General features: G+C 39.6%; 1 protein-coding gene across 4 annotated transcripts in view; it reads right to left on the bottom strand.

Moving 5' to 3' along the window:
* Positions 1–19,013, bottom strand: part of CEP70 (centrosomal protein 70) — a 79,404-nt gene extending 60,391 nt beyond the window's left edge. The window contains exons 1-3 of one of the 4 annotated variants that reach the window (XM_060298560.2): positions 18,833–19,013; positions 17,142–17,240; positions 16,355–16,457 (exon numbers count right to left, since the gene is read on the bottom strand). In XM_060298560.2, coding sequence (XP_060154543.1) covers positions 16,355–16,363 — 9 coding nt within the window. In that variant the 5' untranslated portion in view covers positions 16,364–16,457; positions 17,142–17,240; positions 18,833–19,013. Of the gene's footprint in view, positions 1–16,354; positions 16,458–17,141; positions 17,241–18,564; positions 18,661–18,832 lie in introns of those variants that run through there. The other 3 variants (XM_030873389.3, XM_030873391.3, XM_030873390.3) reach the window with 3 other exon arrangements.
* Positions 19,014–20,929: the final 1,916 nt, after the last annotated feature.

Genomic DNA, 20,929 nt, shown 5'->3' with positions numbered 1-20,929 from the left:
AAAGAACTAATAAGATAATGACGAATTATCAAGGGAAAAAAATCAAGAAGATTAAAATTCACTTTTTCCCTGAAGGCATTTGCCAAATCCAAAGAAAAATCTGTGAAAATGAATGCTAAAATCAAAGTCACTCCCCCATTTAAAATTGTTACCTAGATGGGCTATAACTCTCAGAATAAGGGTGAACCAGATGCAAACCACCTCTGAAACCTAGCTTCCTCTCCTCTGGGTCATTCTTATATGTCAAGAAGGTCCCACATTAATAGTGCTTCCATTGATTTACCAATTTTCAAGAAAATGAATTGGTTCCTTATCTTCTGAAGATAATCCTGTTTTAAAAATCTAATATTAGTATGAGGTTGTGAATTTAAACATATTTTATACATTTCAGTTCACTGCAATTATTATTATTAATAATAATATTAAAATGGATTATAGACCTAAATGTAAGACCAGATACCATAAAATTCTTAGAGGAAAACATAGGCATAACACTCTGACATAAATTACAGCAATATCTTTTTCGATTCATCTCCTAGAGTAATGGAAATAAAAATAAACAAATGGGACCTAATTAAACTCAAAACCTTTTGCACAGCAAAGGAAGCCACAAAATGAAAAGACAACCCACAGAATGGGAGAAAATATTCACAAACAATGCGACCGACAAGGAATCAGTCTCAAAAATTTACAAACAGCTCATGCGGCTCAACATCCAAAAAACAAACAACCCAGTAAAAAAATAGGCAGAAGACCTAAACAGACATTTCTCCAAAGAAGACATACAGGGACTTCCCTGATGATGCAGTGGTTGAGAGTCTCGCCTGCCAACGCACGGGACACGGGTTCAAGCCTGGTCTGGGAAGATCCCACATGCCACGGAGCAACTAAGCCCATGTGCCACCACTACTGAGCCTGCGCGTCACAAATGCTGAGCCAACATGCCACAGCTACTGAAGCCTGCATACCTGAAGCCCGTGCTTCTGCAACAAGAGAGGCCACTGCAATGAGAAGTCCGCACACAGCAACAAAGACTAGCCCCAGCTTGCTGCAACTAGAGCAAGCCCACACGCAGCAACGAAGACCCAACGAAGCCAAAGATAGATAAATAAATTTTTTTTACAAAAAGAAAACATACAGATGGGCAAGAGGTACCTGAAAAGATGTCCACCATTGCTAACTATTAGAGAAATGCAAATCAAAACTACGAGATATCGCCTCACACCAGTCAGAATGGCCATCATCAAAAAATCTACAAACAATAAATGCTGGAGAGGGTGTGGAGAAAAGGGAGCCCTCCTACACTGTTGGTGGGAATGTAAATTGATACAGCCACTGTGGAGAACAGTATGGAGGTTCCTTAAAAAACTAAAATATAAAGCTATCATATGATCCGGCATTTCCACTCCTGGGCATATATCTGCAGAAAAACACAGTTCGAAAAGATACATACACCCCAGTGTTCATTGCAGCACTGTTTACAATGGCCAAGACATAGAAGAAAATCTAAATGTCCATCAATAAAGAAGATGTGGTATATATAAAATGGAATATTACTCAGCCATTAAAAAGAATGAAATAATGCCACTTGCAGCAACCTGGATGGACCTGGAAATTATCATACTAAGTGAAGTTAAGTCCAGCAGAGAAAGACAAATATCATATGATAACACTTATATGCAGAATCTAAAAAAAATGATACAAATGAACTTATTTGCAAAACAGAAAGAGACTCACGGACTTAGAGAATGAACTTATGGTTGGGGGAGCAGGGATAGATTGGGAGTTTGGGACTGACATAAACACACTGCTATATATATATATACATATATTTCTTTTTTTTTTTTTTTGCGGTACGCGGGCCTCTCACTGTTGTGGCCTCTCCCATTGCGAAGCACAGGCTCCGGACGCGCAGTCTCAGCGGCCATGGCTCACAGGCCTAGCCACTCTGCGGCATGTGGGATCTTCCCAGACAGGGGCACGAACCCGTGTCCCCTGCATTGCCAGGCGGACTCTCAACCACTGCGCCACCAGGGAAGCCCCACACTGCTATATTTAAAATAGATAACCAACAAGGACCTACTGTAAAAAAAAATTTTTAATCTCAGTATGAGGTCATTAATTTAAACATATTTTATGGATTTCAGTTCACTATTATTATTATTATTATTATTATTGAAGCTTATGTGGTCTCATCTTTGGCTGGGGGAAGGCTATTCAAGCCTATCCTTTTGATATGACTCCACTAGTAGCTTCCTTGTTGTCTGATATCTTGAACCAGTTCTGCTCCAAATCTGAAATCATCCATTTCTTCAAGATCAGGAAGAGATGATTCTGGGAAGATGGCAGCGTAGGAAGCATAAGGAATGAGTCTCTCTAACTAGAAAAAAACTTCACTGGCAGAATCTGTCTCATGTTAACTATTTTGGAACTCTGAGTCTATTGAGGCTTGCAAATTCCACTAAAGTATTAAATGATGATTTCTGGTTAATTTCAGTCTATTTCACCTCTCAGCAGGGTAAAAGTTACCTATTCCCCACCCTCAGCTTTAAGGCAGGCAGCTGTGCACCATGTACCAGGAGCAGGTTATAACCAGTTTGTGTGAGTCAAGGTGGGCAAAAAGGACCTTGTCCTCCAAATTCTGGGGTTCTGTGATCTGATTGATTGCTGCTTCTGATCTCAGAGGAGCAGAAAAAGAAGCAGGGGTCTTATTGTACTCCCTCCCATTGTTATAAGCTCCTCTCACACTGGTTAAAGTGACGTACAGGGGATTTAAAGGACCATTGTCCTTTTCTTCTCTTTTCCCCTTTTGGAAACCGTACATTTAAAAACTAGGACATTTAAAAACAAATGCAGGGACTTCCCTGGTGGCGCAGTGGTTAAGAATCCGCCTGCCAATGCAGGGGACATGGGTTTGATCCCCGGCCTGGGGAGATCCCACATGTCGTGGAGCAACTAAGCCCATGCACCACAACTACTGAGCCTGCGCTCTAGAGCCCACGAGCCACAACTACTGAGCCCATGCACCACAACAGAAGCCACCACAAATGAGAAGCCCGCGCACCACAACGAAGAGTAGGCCCCACCTGCCACAACTAGAGAAACCACACGTGCAGCAACAAAGACCCAATGCAGACAAAATTTTAAAAATAATAATTAAAAAAATAAAAGTAAATACACATATGGGAAATTAGAAAGTGACTGCACATGACCAAGAAAGGTGTAGGCTAAAAAAAGACCTTAAGTTTATACCTCAGGCTGATCCTCAGCATAGAGACAGCCATGACAATTTAAAACAAACAAAAACAAAACCCAGAAAACCTTGGTGAAGGAAGAGAATCTTACTTCCAGACATACCCAATTATTAGATTGAAATGTTCAGTTTTCAACAAAAAATAAGGGATACAAAGAATCGGGAAAGTATGGCCCATTCAAAGGAAAAATAACAAATCTACAAAAACTGTCCCTGAAAAAAAAGACCTGATGGCAGAACTACTAGACAAAGATTTTAAAACAACCATCTTAAAAATATTCAAAGAACTGGGCTTCCCTGGTGGCACAGTGGTTGAGAGTCCGCCTGCCGATTCAGGAGATACGGGTTCGTGCCCCAGTCCAGGAAGATCCCACATGCCGCGGAGCAGCTAGGCCTGTGAGCCATGGCTGCTGAGCCTGCGTGTCCGGAGCCTGTGCTCCGCAATGGGAGAGGCCACAACAGTGAGAGGCCCGCGTACTGCAAAAATAAAATAAAAAAAAAATTCAAAGAACTAAAGGAAGATGTGGAGAAAAATTAAGAGAAAATATATGAACAAAATGGAAATATCAATAAAGAGATGGGAAACCTGAAAAGAAATCAAAAAAATTCTGGAGTTGAAAAGTACAATAACTGAAATGAAAAATTCACTAGAGGCATTCAAAGGCAATTTGAACAGGCAAAAGAAAGAATGAGTAAAAGTGACAGTAAGACAATATAAAATATCGACTCTAAGGAACAGAAAAAAAAGACTGAATAAAAGTGAACAGTGTGGGACCTCCCTGATGGTCCAGTGGCTAAGAATCCATCTTTCAGGGACTTCCCTGGTGGTACAGTGGTTAAGAATCCACCTTCTAATGCAGGGGACACAGGTTCAATCCCTGGTCTGGGAATATCCCATATACTATGGAGCAACTAAGCCTGTACACCACAGCTACTGAGCCCATGTGCTGCAACAACTGCAGCCCGCAAGCCTAGAGCCTGTGCTCTGCAACGAGAGAAGTCACCACAATGAGAAGTCCGTGCACCACAACAAAGAGTAGCCAGCACTTGCCGGAACTAGAGAAAGCCCGCATGCAGCAACAAAGACCCAATGCAGCCAAAATATAAATAAATTTTTTAATTTAAAAAAAAAAAAGAACCCATCTTGCAATGCAAGGGATGCTGTTTCTATCACTGGTCAGGGAACTAAGATCCCACATGCCGCAGGGCAACTAAGCCTGCGTGCCGCAACTAGAGAGCCAAAGTGCTGCAACTACAGAGCCCACGGGCTTTGGTGCCCACGCACCACAACTAGAGAGAAGCCCAAATGTCGCAAGCCTGCATACTGCAAAGAAGAGCCCGCACACTGCAACAAAAGATCCCACATGCCGGGGCTTCCCTGGTGGCGCAGTGGCAGAGAATCTGCCTGCTAATGCGGGGGACACGGGTTCAGAGCCCTGGTCTGGGAGGATCCCACATGCTGCGGAGCAACTAAGCCCGTGAGCCACAACTACTGAGACTGCGCGTCTGGAGCCTGTGCTCTGCAACAAGAGAGGCCGCGATAGTGAGAGGCCTGCGCACCACGATGAAGAGTGGCCCCCGCTTGCCACAACTAGAGAAAGCCCTCGCACAGAAACGAAGACCCAGCACAGCCAAAATAAATTTAAAAATAATGATAATAAAATAAATAAATAAAATAAAAATTAAAAAAAAAAAGATCCCACATGCTGCAACTAAGACCCGACACAGCCAAATAAATAAATAAATAAATATTTCTTTTAAAAAGTGAACAGTGCCTAAAGGACTGTGAGACACCATCAAGCAGGCCAACATACAAACTGTGGGAGTCCTAGAAGGAGAAAAGGGAGAGAGAGTGGCAGAGAGAATATTTAAAGAAATGATGGCTGAAAACTTCCCAAATTTGTTGAAAGATACAAATATATATATTCAAGAAGCTCAACAAACTCCAAGAAATGTAAACTCAGAGAGACCTACACCAGGAAGTACTATAATCAACCTTTTGAAAGACACAAAGAGAGGATCTTGAAAGCAGCAAGGGAGAAGTGACATATCACATACAAGGAATCATCAATAAGATTACCAGCATATTTCTCAACAGAAACTTTGGAGTCCAGAAGGTAGTGAGATGATACATTCAAAGTGCTGAAAGAAAGAAACTGTCAATCAAAAATCCCATATCTGGCAAAACTGTCCTTCAAAAGAGAGAATAAAATTAAGACATTCTCAGATAAACAAAAGCTGAAGGAGTTCGTTACCATTAGACCTGCCCTACAAGAAATGGTAAAGGGAGTCCTGCAGGTTGAAATGAAAGGACACTAGACAGTAAATTGAAGCCATATGAAAAACTAAAGCTCTCAGTAAAAGTAAATGGCATGGTAAATATGGTAAATACATGGGCAATTATAAAAGCTACTATTATTATGACAAAGATGTGTAACTCCACTTTTTGTTTTCTATATGATTTAACACATTACTGACCAGGGGAGTTTTATAGAAACTAACGTCTGTGGCCATCAATTTGTTATGTAAGTGAATACTGAAACACCCGTGTTTGAGTAAATATCAACAACTTTTTAACTTAATGTATTCATTTGAAACTAAAGCATCCTATTATTTCGTTAGAGTGTGACAGGGAGTATAGCAGGCACCTCTGTGCAGGGGAACAGAACATCTATTACAAATACACCATGTTTCACTGCACTTTCCCCTGGAAGAGCAGACTCTACACTATCTGGCAGCATTTTTTTTTTAGTCCTGTGGGGATTATTTCCTCTAGGATATGTTCTTTTATTTTACCTGAGAATTGACAAGGTGGATCTTTGTGCGGGGGCTCTTTTAGAAATGCCACAAAAAGGACCAGGTGCAGGACTACCACTACCTTCACCAGAATGGTGAATGAATGAACTACATTCACCAGTTACCCATTCTCTAGTTACTGCTAACAAAAACTACTTGTAAGTAATTTTATTCTGTGCCTTAAGGCTACAATAAATTTTAAATGCATTGAATAAACTGAAATTACTCAAATAGAAACCCACTTTCTCATACCATTTTCAAGTTTTCCAGAGGATATTGAAGTTTGCCAGATATTGATTGGATCAATCAACTCCTTTCATACATTATACTCTAATACACAAGTAGGCTTACTTATCTGATGGCCAGTCCTCCTGTCTTCCTTTCCTGTAGATGCTATGGAGGCATCATGAATAGTTGTCACCATGCGGACTAGCTTATCTTTCCATATAAGAATCACGTCTCCCTTCTGTAAGAATGTCATTTCTCCCCACTGTAGATTTTTAGATTTCTCCTTTAATTCGTTTGGTAGACACGATTCTCTCCTATGGTCCCACAAACTCTGGTTTTATTTTTCAACAATATTTCAGATGTGGACACACTGTTGTAATAATTGTCTTAGTAAATATGGTGCCATAAATCAAGATAAGGTTGTAGGACCCATAATATTGTTTCTTGCAGTTTCTTTCCTTCACCTGTGTAAATCTCAAGGTTGCATAGATATTCGATTTCACTTTCACTAACCATCCTGACCAAAATTTCATATTTTGTAAGTTTTCTGGGATTATAGGTTTTGAATCTGAGCCGTCCTCTCCACTTTATGATTGCCTCATCAAGTGATAGTTCTTGTTTGGGTATTATAGATCGATTGAAATTTTGGTAGAAAATAATCCAAAAGAGGTTTAACTTTTGAAATTCTGTCTGCAGGAAGTGGAGTTTCTGAGTTATCATTAAAGTGAAGAAATATCGTTATTTGTTCAAACCTTCTTCTCGTCATAATCTTTGGAAAGATAGGTGTTTCAAGTAAGGGATCAACCAACCAATATTCTTTCCAGTGTGACTTTCTTATTTGTCCCACCAAAATTATTAATCCAAGAAACTTCTTCATGTCACTATCAGTTACATCAGTCCATTTTGAAGCCTTATCACACTTTTTATATGATTTTTCATTCTGTTGGTGATACAAGTTTGTCTGAGAAGTGACCAACTCGAAAAAGTAGTTACCAAAAATTAATTCTGTTATTTCACTAACACTTTGTGGGTTATTACACTCAATAGTTACACCTGACACATCTGTAAGTCTTCTAATTTTCGTGAAATGTTGTCTTCAATCCACTCTTCTGTAGAAGCAAAGGAGCATTCTCCAGCACCATGAGCTTCATTTTCACTTTCTGTATCAGAATCAATCACTAAGGTTTTTTGTCTTTTTGTTGGCCTAATATTCACATCATCTAAATCAGAACTATATTCTGAAGAACTATCATCTTCTGAGACACTAGTATATACGTCACTTGGAAAATCAGAGAAAGCACCTGCATAAATTCACTGAAAAATTCTTCTTTACTCAAAATTTCACAATGCGTCATTTTTGAAAATTTTACCATAATAAAATTGCATTTATAAAATACACAAGATTGGAACAAAAACTTAAAGGAGCAAAATGTGAATGATAATGACAATCATAAGTTGTATAAAGAACCTTTGATCAATTTTAAGTTCTAACAGCTTGGCACAGTGATGTTAATTGTATCACTCTCTAAAAACATATTGATACATCTCCAGCCAATAACATTTGGGTAATAAAAGACACATTAATAAGTCTCCAGTCAATAATGTGTTAAGAAACAGATAATTTTTAAAAAAACAATCACTAGTCTAAAAGCTAATATTATTGTAACTTTGGTATGTAATGTCACATCTCATTTTCCACCTAATTTAGGAGACTAGGGTCTTCCCTGGTGGTGCAGCGGTTAAGAATCTGCCTGCCAATGCAGGGGACATGGGTTCGAGCCCTGGTCTGGGACGATTTCACACACCGCGGAGCAACTAAGCTTGTGCACCACAAATACTGAGCCTGCGCTCTAGAGCCTGTGAGCCACAACTACTGAAGCCCGCACACTTAGAGCCTGTGCTCCGCAACAAGAGAAGCCACTGCAAGGAGAAGCCTGCGCACTGCAATGATGAGTAGACCCTGCTCTTCGCAACTAAAGAAAGCCCACGCACAGCAACGAAGATCCAATGCAGCCAAAAATAAAAATAAATAAAAAATAAATAAGAGACTAAATTAATTTAAAATAATTATTAATTTATGTTTTGGGGCACACATGTATAAAGATGTAATTGTGCAACATCAACAACTAAAAGAGGTGGGGGAGTGTTATAATTTATAATGTTAAATGTAATCTCCATGGTAACTGCAAAGAAAACAGTGATAAAATATATAGAAAAGGAAATGAGAAAAGTGAAGAGAAAAACATTTCACTACAAAAAAATCAACTAAACACCAAGACAGTAATACAGGAAATGAGAAAAAAAAAAAGGCCATATTACTAACAATAGCAAAATGAGAGAAATAATTCCTACCTATGAGTAATCACTTTAAATGTAAATGGGTTAAACTCCTGACAGATTGGCAGAATGAATTTAAGAAATCCAACTACATGTATCTAAAACAGGACCCACTTTAGATCCAGCAACACAAAGACGTTGAAAGTGAAAGGATGGTAAAAGATATTCCATGAAAATAATAACCAAGAGAAAGCAAGGGTAGCTATATTAGCATCAGACAAAATAGACTTTAAATCAAAAAAGGTTACTAGAGACAAAGGACATTACATATTAATAAAAGATTCAATACAGCAAGAATATATAACAGTTACAAACACTTATGCACTTAATAACAGATCACCAAAACATATGAAGTAAAAATTGACAGAATTGAAGGAAGAAATAGTTCTACAATAGTAGTTGGAGACTTTAACACCCCATTCTCAATAATAGATATAACAACCAGATAGAAGAAAAGTAATGAAACAGGAAGAAAAGTAATGAAACAGGATGTGACACAGTAAACCAACCAGATCTAATAGATTTATAAAGAACACTCTGGGGAATTCCCTGGTGGTCCAGTGGTTAGGACTCTGAGCTTCCACTGCAGTGAGCATGGGTTTGATCCCTGGTCAGGGAACTAAGATCCCACAAGCTGTGTGGTGTGGCCAAAAAAAAAAAAAAAAAAAACCAACAAAAACACTCTACTGAACAACTACAGAATACACAGTCTTCCAAGTGCACATGGAACATTTTCCAGGATAGACTACATGTTAGGCCACAAATTAAGTCACCACAAATGGATGAAGTTAGAAATCAATAACATAAATAAAAAATTCATAAATTTATGGAAATTAAATACAACACGTTTGTAAATAACCAATGGATGAAAGAAGAAATCACAAGAGAAATTAGAAAATACTTAAGATATTAATGAAAATGAAAACACAAAACTTACAGGACACAGTGAAAGTAGTGCTAAGCGGGAAATTTAGCTATAAAAGTTTACATTAAAAAATGTGAAAGGTCTCAAATTAACAACCTAACTTTACAACTTAAGAAACTAGAAAAAGAATAACAAACTAAACCTAAAGCTAGCAAAGGAAAGAAAATAATAAAGATTAATTAGAGCAGAAACAAAGGAAATAGAGAATAGGAAAGCAATAGAGGAAGTCAATGAAAGACAGCTGAAAAGATCAACAAAAATGACAAATGTTTAGCTAGATGAACAGAAAAAAAGAGAAGATTCAAATTATTAAAATCAGAAATGAAAGTGGGGACATTACTATCAATTATACAGAAATATAAACTATAAAACAATACTATGAACAATGGTATGCCAACAAATTAGATAACCAAAATGAAATGGATAAATTCCTAGAAATACAAAACTTACCAAGACTGAATCACAAAGAAATAGAAAATCTCAGTACACCTATAACTAGTAAGGAGATTGAATCAGTAACCAAAAAACTCCAAACAAAGAAAAGCCTTGGACATGGTGGCTTCACTGAGGAATTCTACCAAAACATCTCAAACTTTTCCAAAACATTAAAGAGGAGGGAACACTTCCTAACTCATTCCTGGAGGTTAGCATTACCCTAATATCAAAACCAGACAAAGACAATACAAGAAAAGAAAACTAAAGACTAATATTCCTTATAAGCATCAATGCAAAAATCCTCAATAAAATAACAAGTAAACCAAATTCAGCAGCGTATTAAACTATACGCTATAACTATAAACTATAAACCATTTCCAAGTGGGAGTTATAGTTGGAATGTAGGAATAGTTCAACATATGAAAAGAAATCAATGTATTACTCTACATTAATGGAATGAAGGAAAAAAAATATCATCTCAACTGATGCAGAAAAAGCATTTGACAAAACCCAACACCCTTTCATGATAAAAACACTCAACAAACTAGGAATAGAAGGAAACTAACTCAACAAAAGCCATATATAAAAAAGCTACAGTAAACATCATACTCAATAGTGAAAGACTGAAAGCTTTCCAAGATGAGGAACAAGGCAAGGATGTCCACATTCATCACTTCTTTTTTTTTTGGACTATAAGTGCTTTACAATGTTGTGTTAGTTTCTGGTGTACAACATAGTGAATCAGCTACATGTATACATATATCCCCTCCCTCTTGGACCTCCCTCCCACTCCACCCCATTCTCACCCATCCAGGTCATCACAGAGCATGGAGCTGAGCTCCCTGGGCTATACAGCAGGTTCCCACTAGCTATTTTACACATGGTAGTGTATTTATGTCAATCCTAATCTCCCAATTCGTCCCACCCTGCCCTTCCCCCCACCATGTCCACATGTCCATTCTCTACAACTACATTTCTATTTCTGCCCTGGAAATAGGTTCATTTGTACCATTTTTCTGGATTCCACATATATGAGTTAATATACAATATTTGTTTTTCTCTTTCTGACTTACTTCACTCTGTATGACACACTCTAGGTCCACCCACATCTCCAAAAATGACCCAATTTTGTTCCTTTTTACGGCTGAGTAATATTCCATTGTACATAAGTACTACATCTTCTATATCCATTCATCTGTCATTGGACACTTAGGTTGTTTCCATGTCCTGGCTATTGTAAGTAGTGCTGCAATGAACATTGGGGTACATGTGTCATTTTGAATTATGGTTTTCTCTGGGTATATGCCCAGTAGTGGGATTGCTAGATCATATGGTAGTCCTATATTTAGTTTTTTAAGCCACCTCCATACTGTTCTCCATAGTGGCTGTATCAATTTACATTCCCACCAACAGTGCAAGAGGGTTCCCTTTTCTCCACACCCGCTCCAGCATTTATTGTTTTTAGATTTTTTGATGATGGCCATTCTGACCGGTGTGAGGTGATACCTCATTGTAGTTTTGATTTGCATTTCTCTAATAATTTAGTGACGCTGACCATCTTTTCATGTGCCTCTTGGCCATCTGTATGTCTCCTTTGGAGAAATGACTATTTAGGTCTTCTGCCCAATTTTTGATTGGGTTGTTTGGTTTTTTGATATTGAGCTCCATGAGCTATTTGTATATTTCAGAGATTAATCCTTTGTCCGTTGCTTCGTTTGCAAATATTTTTTCCCATTCTGAGGGTTGTCTTTTCATCTTGTTTATGGTTTCCTTTGCTGTGTAAAAGCTTTTTAAGTTTAATTAGGTCACATTTGTTTATTTTTGTTTTTATATTCATTACTCTAGGACGTGGGTCAAAAAAGATCTTGCTGTGGTTTATGTCAGAGTGTTTTTCCTATGTTTTCCTCTAAGAGTTTTATAGTGTCTGGTCTATTTAGGTCTTTAATCCATTTTGAAAACTTTTGTGTATGGCATTAGGTATGGTGTTCTAATTTCATTCTTTTACATGTAGCTGTCCAGTTTTCCCAGCACCAATTATTGAAGAGGCTGTCTTTTCTCCATTGTATATTCTTGCCTCCTCTGTCATAGATTAGGTGACCATAGGTGCATGGGTTTATCTCTGGGCTTTCTATCCTGTACCATTGATCTACAGTTCTGTTTTTGTGCCACTACCATACTGTCTTGATTACTGTAGCTTTGTAGTATAGTCTGAAGTTGGAGAGCCTGATTCCTCCAGCTCTGTTTTTCTTTCTCAAGATTGCTTTGGCTATTCAGGGTCTTTTGTGTTTCCATACAAATTGTAAAATTTTTTGATCTAATTCTGTGAAGAAGGTCATTGGTAATGTGATAGGGATTGCACTGAATCTGTAGATTGCTTTGGGTAGTACAGTCATTTTCACAATATTGATTATGCCAATCCAAGAACATAGTATATTTCTCCATCTGTCTGTGTCATCTTTCATTTCTTTCATCAGTGTTTTATAGTTTTCTGTGTAAAGGCCTTTTTATTCCATGTAGAATTGGAAGTTCTCACCAAGCAATTAAGCAAGAAATAGAAATAAAAGGCATCCAAATTGGAAAGGAAGAAGTAAAATTATGTGCAGATAATGTGCATCTATGTGCAGATGATATGATTTTATATGCAGAAAACCCTAAAGAATACACACACACACACACACACACACACACACACACACACACAGAAAACTGTTAGAATAAATGAATTCAGCAAAGTAGCAGGATACAAAAATCAACATATAAAAATCAGTACATTTCTACACACTAACAATGAATAACCCAAAAAGGAAATTAACAACTCCATTTACAACAGCATAAAAATGAATAAAAACGGCAGTAAACTTAACCAAGGAAGTGAAAGCCTTGTACGATGAAAACTACAAAACATTGCTCAAAGAAATTAAACAGACATAAATAAATGGGACTATATCCTATGTTCATGGATCATAAGACTTAATATTAAGACATCAATACTAACTAAAGCAATCTACAGATTCAGTGTAATCCCCATCAAAATCCCAATGACATTTTTTGCAGAAATAGAGAACCCATCCTAAAATACATAGGGAATCTCAAGGGACCCTGAATAGCCAATACAATCTTGAAAAAGAAGAAAGAAGCTGGAGAAGTCACACTTCCTGATTTTAAAACTCACTGCAAAGCTATAAAAATCAAAACATAGTGGTACTGGCATATAGACAAATGGAGGAGAATAAAAAGCCCAGATATAATTCCCCACATTTATTGTCAAATGATTTTCAACAAGAGTGCCAAAAATCCAAAGGGGAATGGTCAGTCTCTTCCTCTTCTGGGAAAACTGTAAAAAGAATGAAGTTGGATCCTTACTTAAGACCATACACAAAAATTAACTCAAAATGGGGCTTCCCTGGTGGCGCAGTGGTTGAGAGTTCGCCTGCCGATGTGGGGGACACGGGTTCGTGCCCCGGTCCAGGAAGATCCCACATGCTGCGGAGCGGCTGGGCCCGTGAGCCATGGCCACTGAGCCTGCGCGTCTGGAGCCTGTGCTCCACAGCGGGAGAGGCCACAACAGTGAGAGGATCGCGCACCACAAAAAAAAAAAATTAACTCAAAATGGATCAAAGATCTAAATATAAGAGCCAAAACTATAAAACTCTTAGAAGAAAACATAGGGTAAAAGCTTCACAATCCTGGATTTGGCAATGCTTTCATGGATATGACAGGAAAGGCGCAGGCAACAAATGTAAAAACAGACAAATTGGACTTCACAAAAATTTAAAACTTTTGTGCATCAAAACATATTGTCAACAGAGTAAACAGGCAATCCATGGAATGGGAGAAAATATTTGCTAATCATTTGTGATAAGGGATTAATATCCAGAATATATAGAGAATTCCTGAAACTCAACAACAAAAATTCTGATTAAAAAATGGGCAAGGAACTTGCACTTATCTAAAGAATATATAAAAATGCCCATAAACACATGAAAAGATTTCAATATCACTACCCATTAGGTAAATGCAAATCAAAACTACAATGAGATACCACCTCATACCCATTAGGATGGCTACTATCAAAAAAACAGATAGTGAGGATGTTGGTGAGCATGTGGAAAAATTGAAACCCTTGTGCACTGTTGGTAGGAATGTCAAATGGTACACCTGCTGTGAAAAATAGCATGGTGGTTCTTCAAAAATCTAAATGTAGAATTGCCCTTACGATTCAGCAATTCTACTTCTGGGTATATTCAAAAGAATTGAAAGCAGGGTCTTGAAGAGATATTTGTACATCCATGTTCACAGCAGCACTATGCACAATAGCTAAAATGTGGAAGCAACCCAAGTTCCATCAAGAGATGAATGGATAAGCAATATATGGTATATCCATACAGTGGAATATTATTCAGCCTTAAACAGGAAGGAAATGTTTACATATGCTACAACATGGATGAACTTTAAGGACATTAGCTAACCTCAAAAAAACAAATGCTGTATGATTCCACTTATACAGAAAGTAGAATGGTGGTTGCCAGGGTCTTGGGGGGATGGTGAGTTATTGTTTAACGGGTATAACGTTTCAGCTTTACAAGATGAAAAGAGTTCTGTGTGCGTCTACAGATAGAGCTAGGATACTTATATCTGCCTGTCTACTGAAAGCCCTCAAACAGTGACTGACTCAGTATCCCTAGAATACAGATTATGATCTTGAAATGCTATTTCCTTCTTTAAAAAAACAGAGTTTCTTGAAGAAATGATGATTTCAGATTTGGGACAGAATTGATTTAAGATATCAGACAACAAGGAAGCTATTAAAGACTAGTAGGGTCATATCAAAAGGATAGGCTTGAATAGGCTCCCCCCAGCCAAAGATGAGACCACATGAGCTTTGATAATAACAACTGCAATGAACTGAAACACGTAAAATGTTTAAATTCATGACCTCATACTGATATTAGATTTTTAAAAAGAACTGTCTCAAAAACAAAACAAAAAAGAATTGTCTTCAGAAGATAAAAAATCGATTCACTTTCTCAAAAATTGGTAAATAAATGGAAAGAATCAAACACTTATGCTGCCTTTCCTAAAGGAATTGTACTGCTGCATATTCAAATGATAGATAAAGGACTAATATTCCAACTAATAAGTAAAAAAGCCACGATAGAATACCACTATTTTGCAACCTTCAATGAACAGATATAGGCATCAAGTACAAACAGGTGCTGAAAACACAAAGAGAAACAATGCGACATTCCACACCTCCTATGGTCTTGGCAAACACCACCTAGAGAATTACCAAAGGGATTGAATCTGAGTCTGATCCAGTCTTGGATCCAGCTACTAATATACAAGAATTACCCAGGGCAGAGAAACATAATTAACTGTACATGAGTGTGCAATCTGCAAAATCCAGACTGTAGGGTATACACGTCAAATGACCCAAGTTCTTCATCAGATAAATTGTAAGAAAAGAAAGGAATAGGGAGAAAACCTACAGATTAAAAGAGATTTTTTTAAAAATATAATGACAAGACTACATTATAGTGCTGAAGAATACAGATTTATGAAAAAACTTTTTTTAACACAAGGAAGCAATTACTATAAAAGTCAGAAGAATGGCTACTAATGGGAGTACACGAGTAGTTGTAATTGGGATGGAGCGAAGTTTTAACACAGCTAGCACGGTTCTTCACCCTGACCTAAGTGGTATCGTCTTTCAGTAATTCATTAAGCTACACATTTTTATGTATGTTCTTTTGTTTGACTTCATAATAAAAATTCATTTTTTAATAAAAAGATTTTGTTAAATAACAATAAAAGCAAAAGGAAAGGAAATACTAACTAAAAGAAGGCTGGTATAGCCAGAATGCCTAGGTTCGAATCATGGATTCTGCCACGCAACCAAGAAAGTACTAATCTCTGTGCCTCAATTTCCTTATCATAAAATGAAGATAATAAAAGTACTTAGCTCATAGGTTCTTGTGAAGATTAGGAAAGTTAATATAGAAAGGACAAATAGAACAGTGCCTGGCACACAGAAGTGGTGATCAGAGTTGGTGACCAGCTATCTGTGTTATCTTAAAAAGTTATTTAACCATTCTGGGCTTCAGTTTCCTTAATTGAGTTTAAAAAATCTGATAGGAGGGACTTCCCTGACAGTCCAGTGGTTAAGCCTCTGAACTTCCAATGCAGGGGCATAGGTTCGATCCCTGGTTGGGGAACTAAGATTCCCACATGCTGTGGTGGGGTGTGGCCAAAAAAAAAAAAAAATACAGTATCTGATAGGATTATGAGGAGGTCAAAATATACATATAGTATTCCACAATTAGCAGATCCTTTCCAGTCTCTCAACATCCAGAGAGAGTTATCTGTCACATCAGACATACCTCAGTCATAGCACAGTCCTCTTGTACTTTTCACCTGGTCATTCAAGTTGATCTCAATGAAATGATCACTCAGTGACTCTCATATCTGAAACTGGATCTTCATCTAAGTTTCAAAAAGATAAAGAGACCCAAATCTTAAAAAGTTCATCTCCTAGTAAGAATGGTCATGTGTTATTCCCAGAACAGGCATCTGTCTTACTGGTGGTAACCACTAAACAGAAGCTGGAACAACTGAATTAGCTAATGGACTCCGATGCTCACCACCACATGCCTTCACCATTGTCTTCTTTCCCCTTATCTTTCCTGTCCCCGCTCTGTTGAAACATTTACCTGGGAGTCCAATTCTATCATCATCTAGCATCAATTCTGATTCTGGCTTCAAAGGTAGAATGTGGGAAGCAGTCAGCCTTGAGAGCAAGCTGCAGACATACCATGCATGCCGCCGCTGCTCGAAGGGACTGTGCCTACTTGTTCCCCTCCTTGTTCCATTCCATGGGAGATAAATCACCAGGGCCCAGAGATCAGAAAGAATGTAAAATGAGACAAGCAAAGCTGTCTCCCCCCTGCACGTGCAGGTTATTTTTGATGCTTCTGGGTTTATGGGTTTCCTCCCAGGGAAGTTAACCTTGAGCCGAGACAGTCTGTAGATAATGTAAACCACCATCTGGCAACCTTCCTTTTTCTAGTCTATATAATCTGCCACTGTAGCATAATAAAATTTGCCTTGCAACCATCAGTTGTCTTGGTCCTTCTGACCCCATTCGTCGGTGCTACTTCAGTTCCTTACCCCTTCCCTTCTGACCGTGGGTGGTGAAATCCTCTTTCTCTGGCTGGTCTGCGGCAGTAGAATAATTCTCACAGGCAGGCGTACTCTCAGACGATACCACTGAACACAAAAAGCAAAGGCAGGGAGAACAACTTTCACAATTTCACCTGTGACCAAGCCCTCCTTTTCAGAAGTCCATACTGTGAAATTAATGTGCCAATAGTTTGCAGCTGCCTTTACCCCACTACAAGCTGTAACAGGACATAGGTCTGGAACTCTGAGTCAGAAGAGACCCAATGCTTCCCAAAGCCAAAGCAGAAGGTGCAGCTTGCTTTAATCAGTGTCATAACACACCTAAAGTAAGACTGTGAGAATAGGAGTTGCAGGGTTGGAGTTCATTTGTACACAGCATAGAAAGCCAAGTGCATAGAAGCAAAACACATTTCTATCTCCTTGCACTGAGATCTCCCAAGAGTCCTTTGGTAACTTGCCCTTTATAGGTCTGAAGCCCCTGTAACATGCACCATAAATTAAAATGTAATTATTTTTCACTACTTTGGGGGGGGGGAACTGTAAATAAAGCATGGCCAGTAGCTGTTCTTTCTCAAGTGAGTCACATCAAAATGTGCAATTAGCTTTCTCAAAAGTACGTATTTCACTTTACTGCAATAAATGGAACATCCAATGCTTTCAAAGTCTCTATTGTCTATTAAATGCAAAAGCTCTATTCCAAAAATATGCCAACATGCTGTTTAACGTTCCTAAAAAGAACTGAATCTACCGCAAATAAGGAAACGGAATTAGTACTGGATCTCATCTCAACCAAATCATTCTGCCCCGCGAGAGGTTACATAAAGGGTCAGAACACGCCTCCAAGCAGAAGCTGCGGGCAAAACCCTAGTCAGCCACCTCTTCCCCAAAGTGGGGCGGGGAAGGCCCGGGTCTACTTGGCAATACCAAAAGTAAAACAACACAACAAAACAAAACCTCATACAGAGGACTGAAACCAACAGAGGTAATGCGTGCCCAGTGTTTAACATTATCACGGTTAGAAAATAAAGTGGTACAAAAACCTGTTTGGTCTGCGTGTTACGGGTCTCTTAGCCTTGCAATATTTTCACCTCATTGATTTTCTTAATAAAATCAAATTAGGCTCCGCATAAAGAGGCCCCTCCGATTCTGAAATGGTCCTAATAAACCGGAGAAGGAGATACCTACTCTACCCGTCCGCGGAGCCCCCACCTTTTGCTACGGGCCTTCACTAGCCAAGCGACCTTCTCAGACACCTTGACAACTGCAAAGCGGAGCGGGTCGGCCCTAGTGGACGCTTGGGAACGGAGTAACTACAACCTATCCAGAATCCAGGCTGCGCCGGCAATCATTCCACGCTTCACACTCACTGCCTCATCTAACCTTCTCAACCACCATATAAGGCAAGAATTACCAGCTGTGTCCTACAAATGAAGAAACTGAGGCGCCGAGACGTTAAATGGGAAGCCAAAGATCACAAAGGGCGGGAAGCCAGACTTGAACCAGGTTTCTCAGGTCACCCCGCTCCCCCCGGCCTTTACACTGGGATTTTCATTGCTCCTCTCTGGGAACCCCAGCAAGGGTCAGTCTGACCACTCGCAGGGCGCAGGTGTGGTCAGTTCCCGGGATTCCTCAGGCAGGGGCTCCAGCCGCCGCTTCTGTAAACCCCAAGAGCCGCTCACCTTACTCAGTCGCCGCCGCTCACCAGCAGCGCGCCCAGCCCCGCCGGCTCAGCGGCCTCCGGCCCCGCCTCTGCGACCGTTACCACGCCGTGGGAGGCCGGCCAATCGAGCCCGAGCGCGTCGAGAGGCCTACCTCTGCTCTGGCTTAAACGCCGGAGCGATTTTCTCGGACCGCCCGGGAAGGCTGGGCCTGCCCCGCGCCCTCTGGTTGGCTCCGCTTCTGCGGGTGGGGCCTAACTTTGACTTAGACCTGTGTGTGCCGGGCCGGCTTTGTCGTCTGCGCCTGCGCACTTCCATTGCAGCTGAAAATAGGCTCTGGCTCAAGTTGTCTCTCTCACTTACCTGGATCACACACGCACGCGCACGCGCACACGCGCACACACACACACACACGTCGTGTCTGCTAGCTCCTGCGGGTCACGTCAGCGTGTTCTCTATGTTCAGGACCTGGCTGAGCGGTGCAGCGCCTGGCATTTGGAGGACGCAAATAAGTGTTTGTTGATGACGTTTTACCCTCCCATTAAACATTTTCCAAATCTCCACGAAGTGTCAGGCCATACATCGAGCTCCAAAAATGCAAAAGTGTCTGGCTGGAGATGTTCAAAATCTAGTTAGGGAGATAGGTATACACCCTGAAATTAAGGTGCAGTGTGATAGGCATGATCAGAGAAAGGTGTCTAGGGCACAGAAGGGAAAGAAAAGGAGGATTTACCTAGGTCCCTGAAGTCTTCCTCGACCAGTGCGTCTCAACCCTGGCTGCACATTAGAATCACCTGGGGAGCTTTGGAAACAATGTTCAGACCCCAAGTTAAGTATATCAGAATCTGCTGGGTAGGACCCAGGCATTGGTAGTTTGTAAAGCTCCCCAGGTGATTCCAATGTGCAGCCAAGGTAGAGAACTACAAACCTAGAGAGATGCATAAGAAGAATGATTCTGAACGGTGAAGAGTTCCCCAGCAATACAGATAGGAAAGGCAGAAATGCGTGGAGGGAGAGGGGGTTCAAGGACCTGCTGTTCTTTATGTCTCAGCACAGAAAGAATTCATTGAGAGGCAAAGTGATAGATCAGAAGTGTTTTATTAGAGTAGGACGCTTGCGAGGCTTACAAGCTGGTGGGCAAGGGAATGCCGCTCCGAGAACTTAGTGGGCTACAGTTTTATAATCAAAGAAAAAGAAGACCACCTTCTTCCTCATTCTTGAGTAGATATCAAGCTTCCATTATCAGTTCCACCTCCACATCAGGTGGAGGAGTTTTCTTGTCCCCACATGGTTGAACTGGGACTGTCATGGTGCAATGGAAATGAGCAAAAAGGCAGTAACATATACTAAAATATGATAAATCATCTCGGGTTTCAGTATAATGTCACCTTTTCCTTATATTTTTGTTTTTAGTGTGCACAGAGAAGCATGTCCTAGGAATCATTAATTTACTGACCTCACTGGGCAGGATGTGTGTCTCATGCCACCACTGTTTTGTTTTGGGGCAAGTCATGCTTCTGTTGCATGCATGGTTTTGTTGCTAAGCAAGCCTGCTTTCTTGAGTGATCATTAACTTACAGGGGTCTCCCATACTTTTTCCTTACAATTCCCTAGTGGAGTTAACTATTTAATCACCTACTTTGGCCGTTTACTCTGTCCCTATCAGTATTTAGAGAAAACTTCATGTGCAAATTAAGATAATAACTCCAAAGCACGTTATTATAATGCCTAGTTCACAAGTTCTCAGTAAACCTTACTTTTTTTTTTATCTTTCTGTAATTAAACCTAGACTTCTTTGGTACAGCTCATATCTGCCCTCCCCAAAAACCTAACTCCCAAAGCATTGGCCAATATAATGGGCTTCCTGAGGAAGCTGAGGAGCATGTTGAATCATTGGAGAATCAGAGAAGGAAGGCCTTTAGCAGGTGTGCTAAGGAGCTGGGACTTTGTACTGGAGGCGATGGGGAACCATAGATGAGTTTTCAAAAGGAGTATAAAATGAAAAGGCTTTTGTTTGGGTCTTTTCAAGCCTAACTTTCTTGCATCCTGATATATAAGTAAAAACTGTAAAAAAAAAAAACCAAAAAAAAGGCGGGGGGAGGGCTCCACAGTGTACAA

This window comes from Globicephala melas, chromosome 4, assembly GCF_963455315.2.
Source record: "Globicephala melas chromosome 4, mGloMel1.2, whole genome shotgun sequence".
Lineage (NCBI taxonomy): Eukaryota > Metazoa > Chordata > Mammalia > Artiodactyla > Delphinidae > Globicephala > Globicephala melas.
This window is presented reverse-complemented; position numbering and strand designations above follow the sequence as displayed.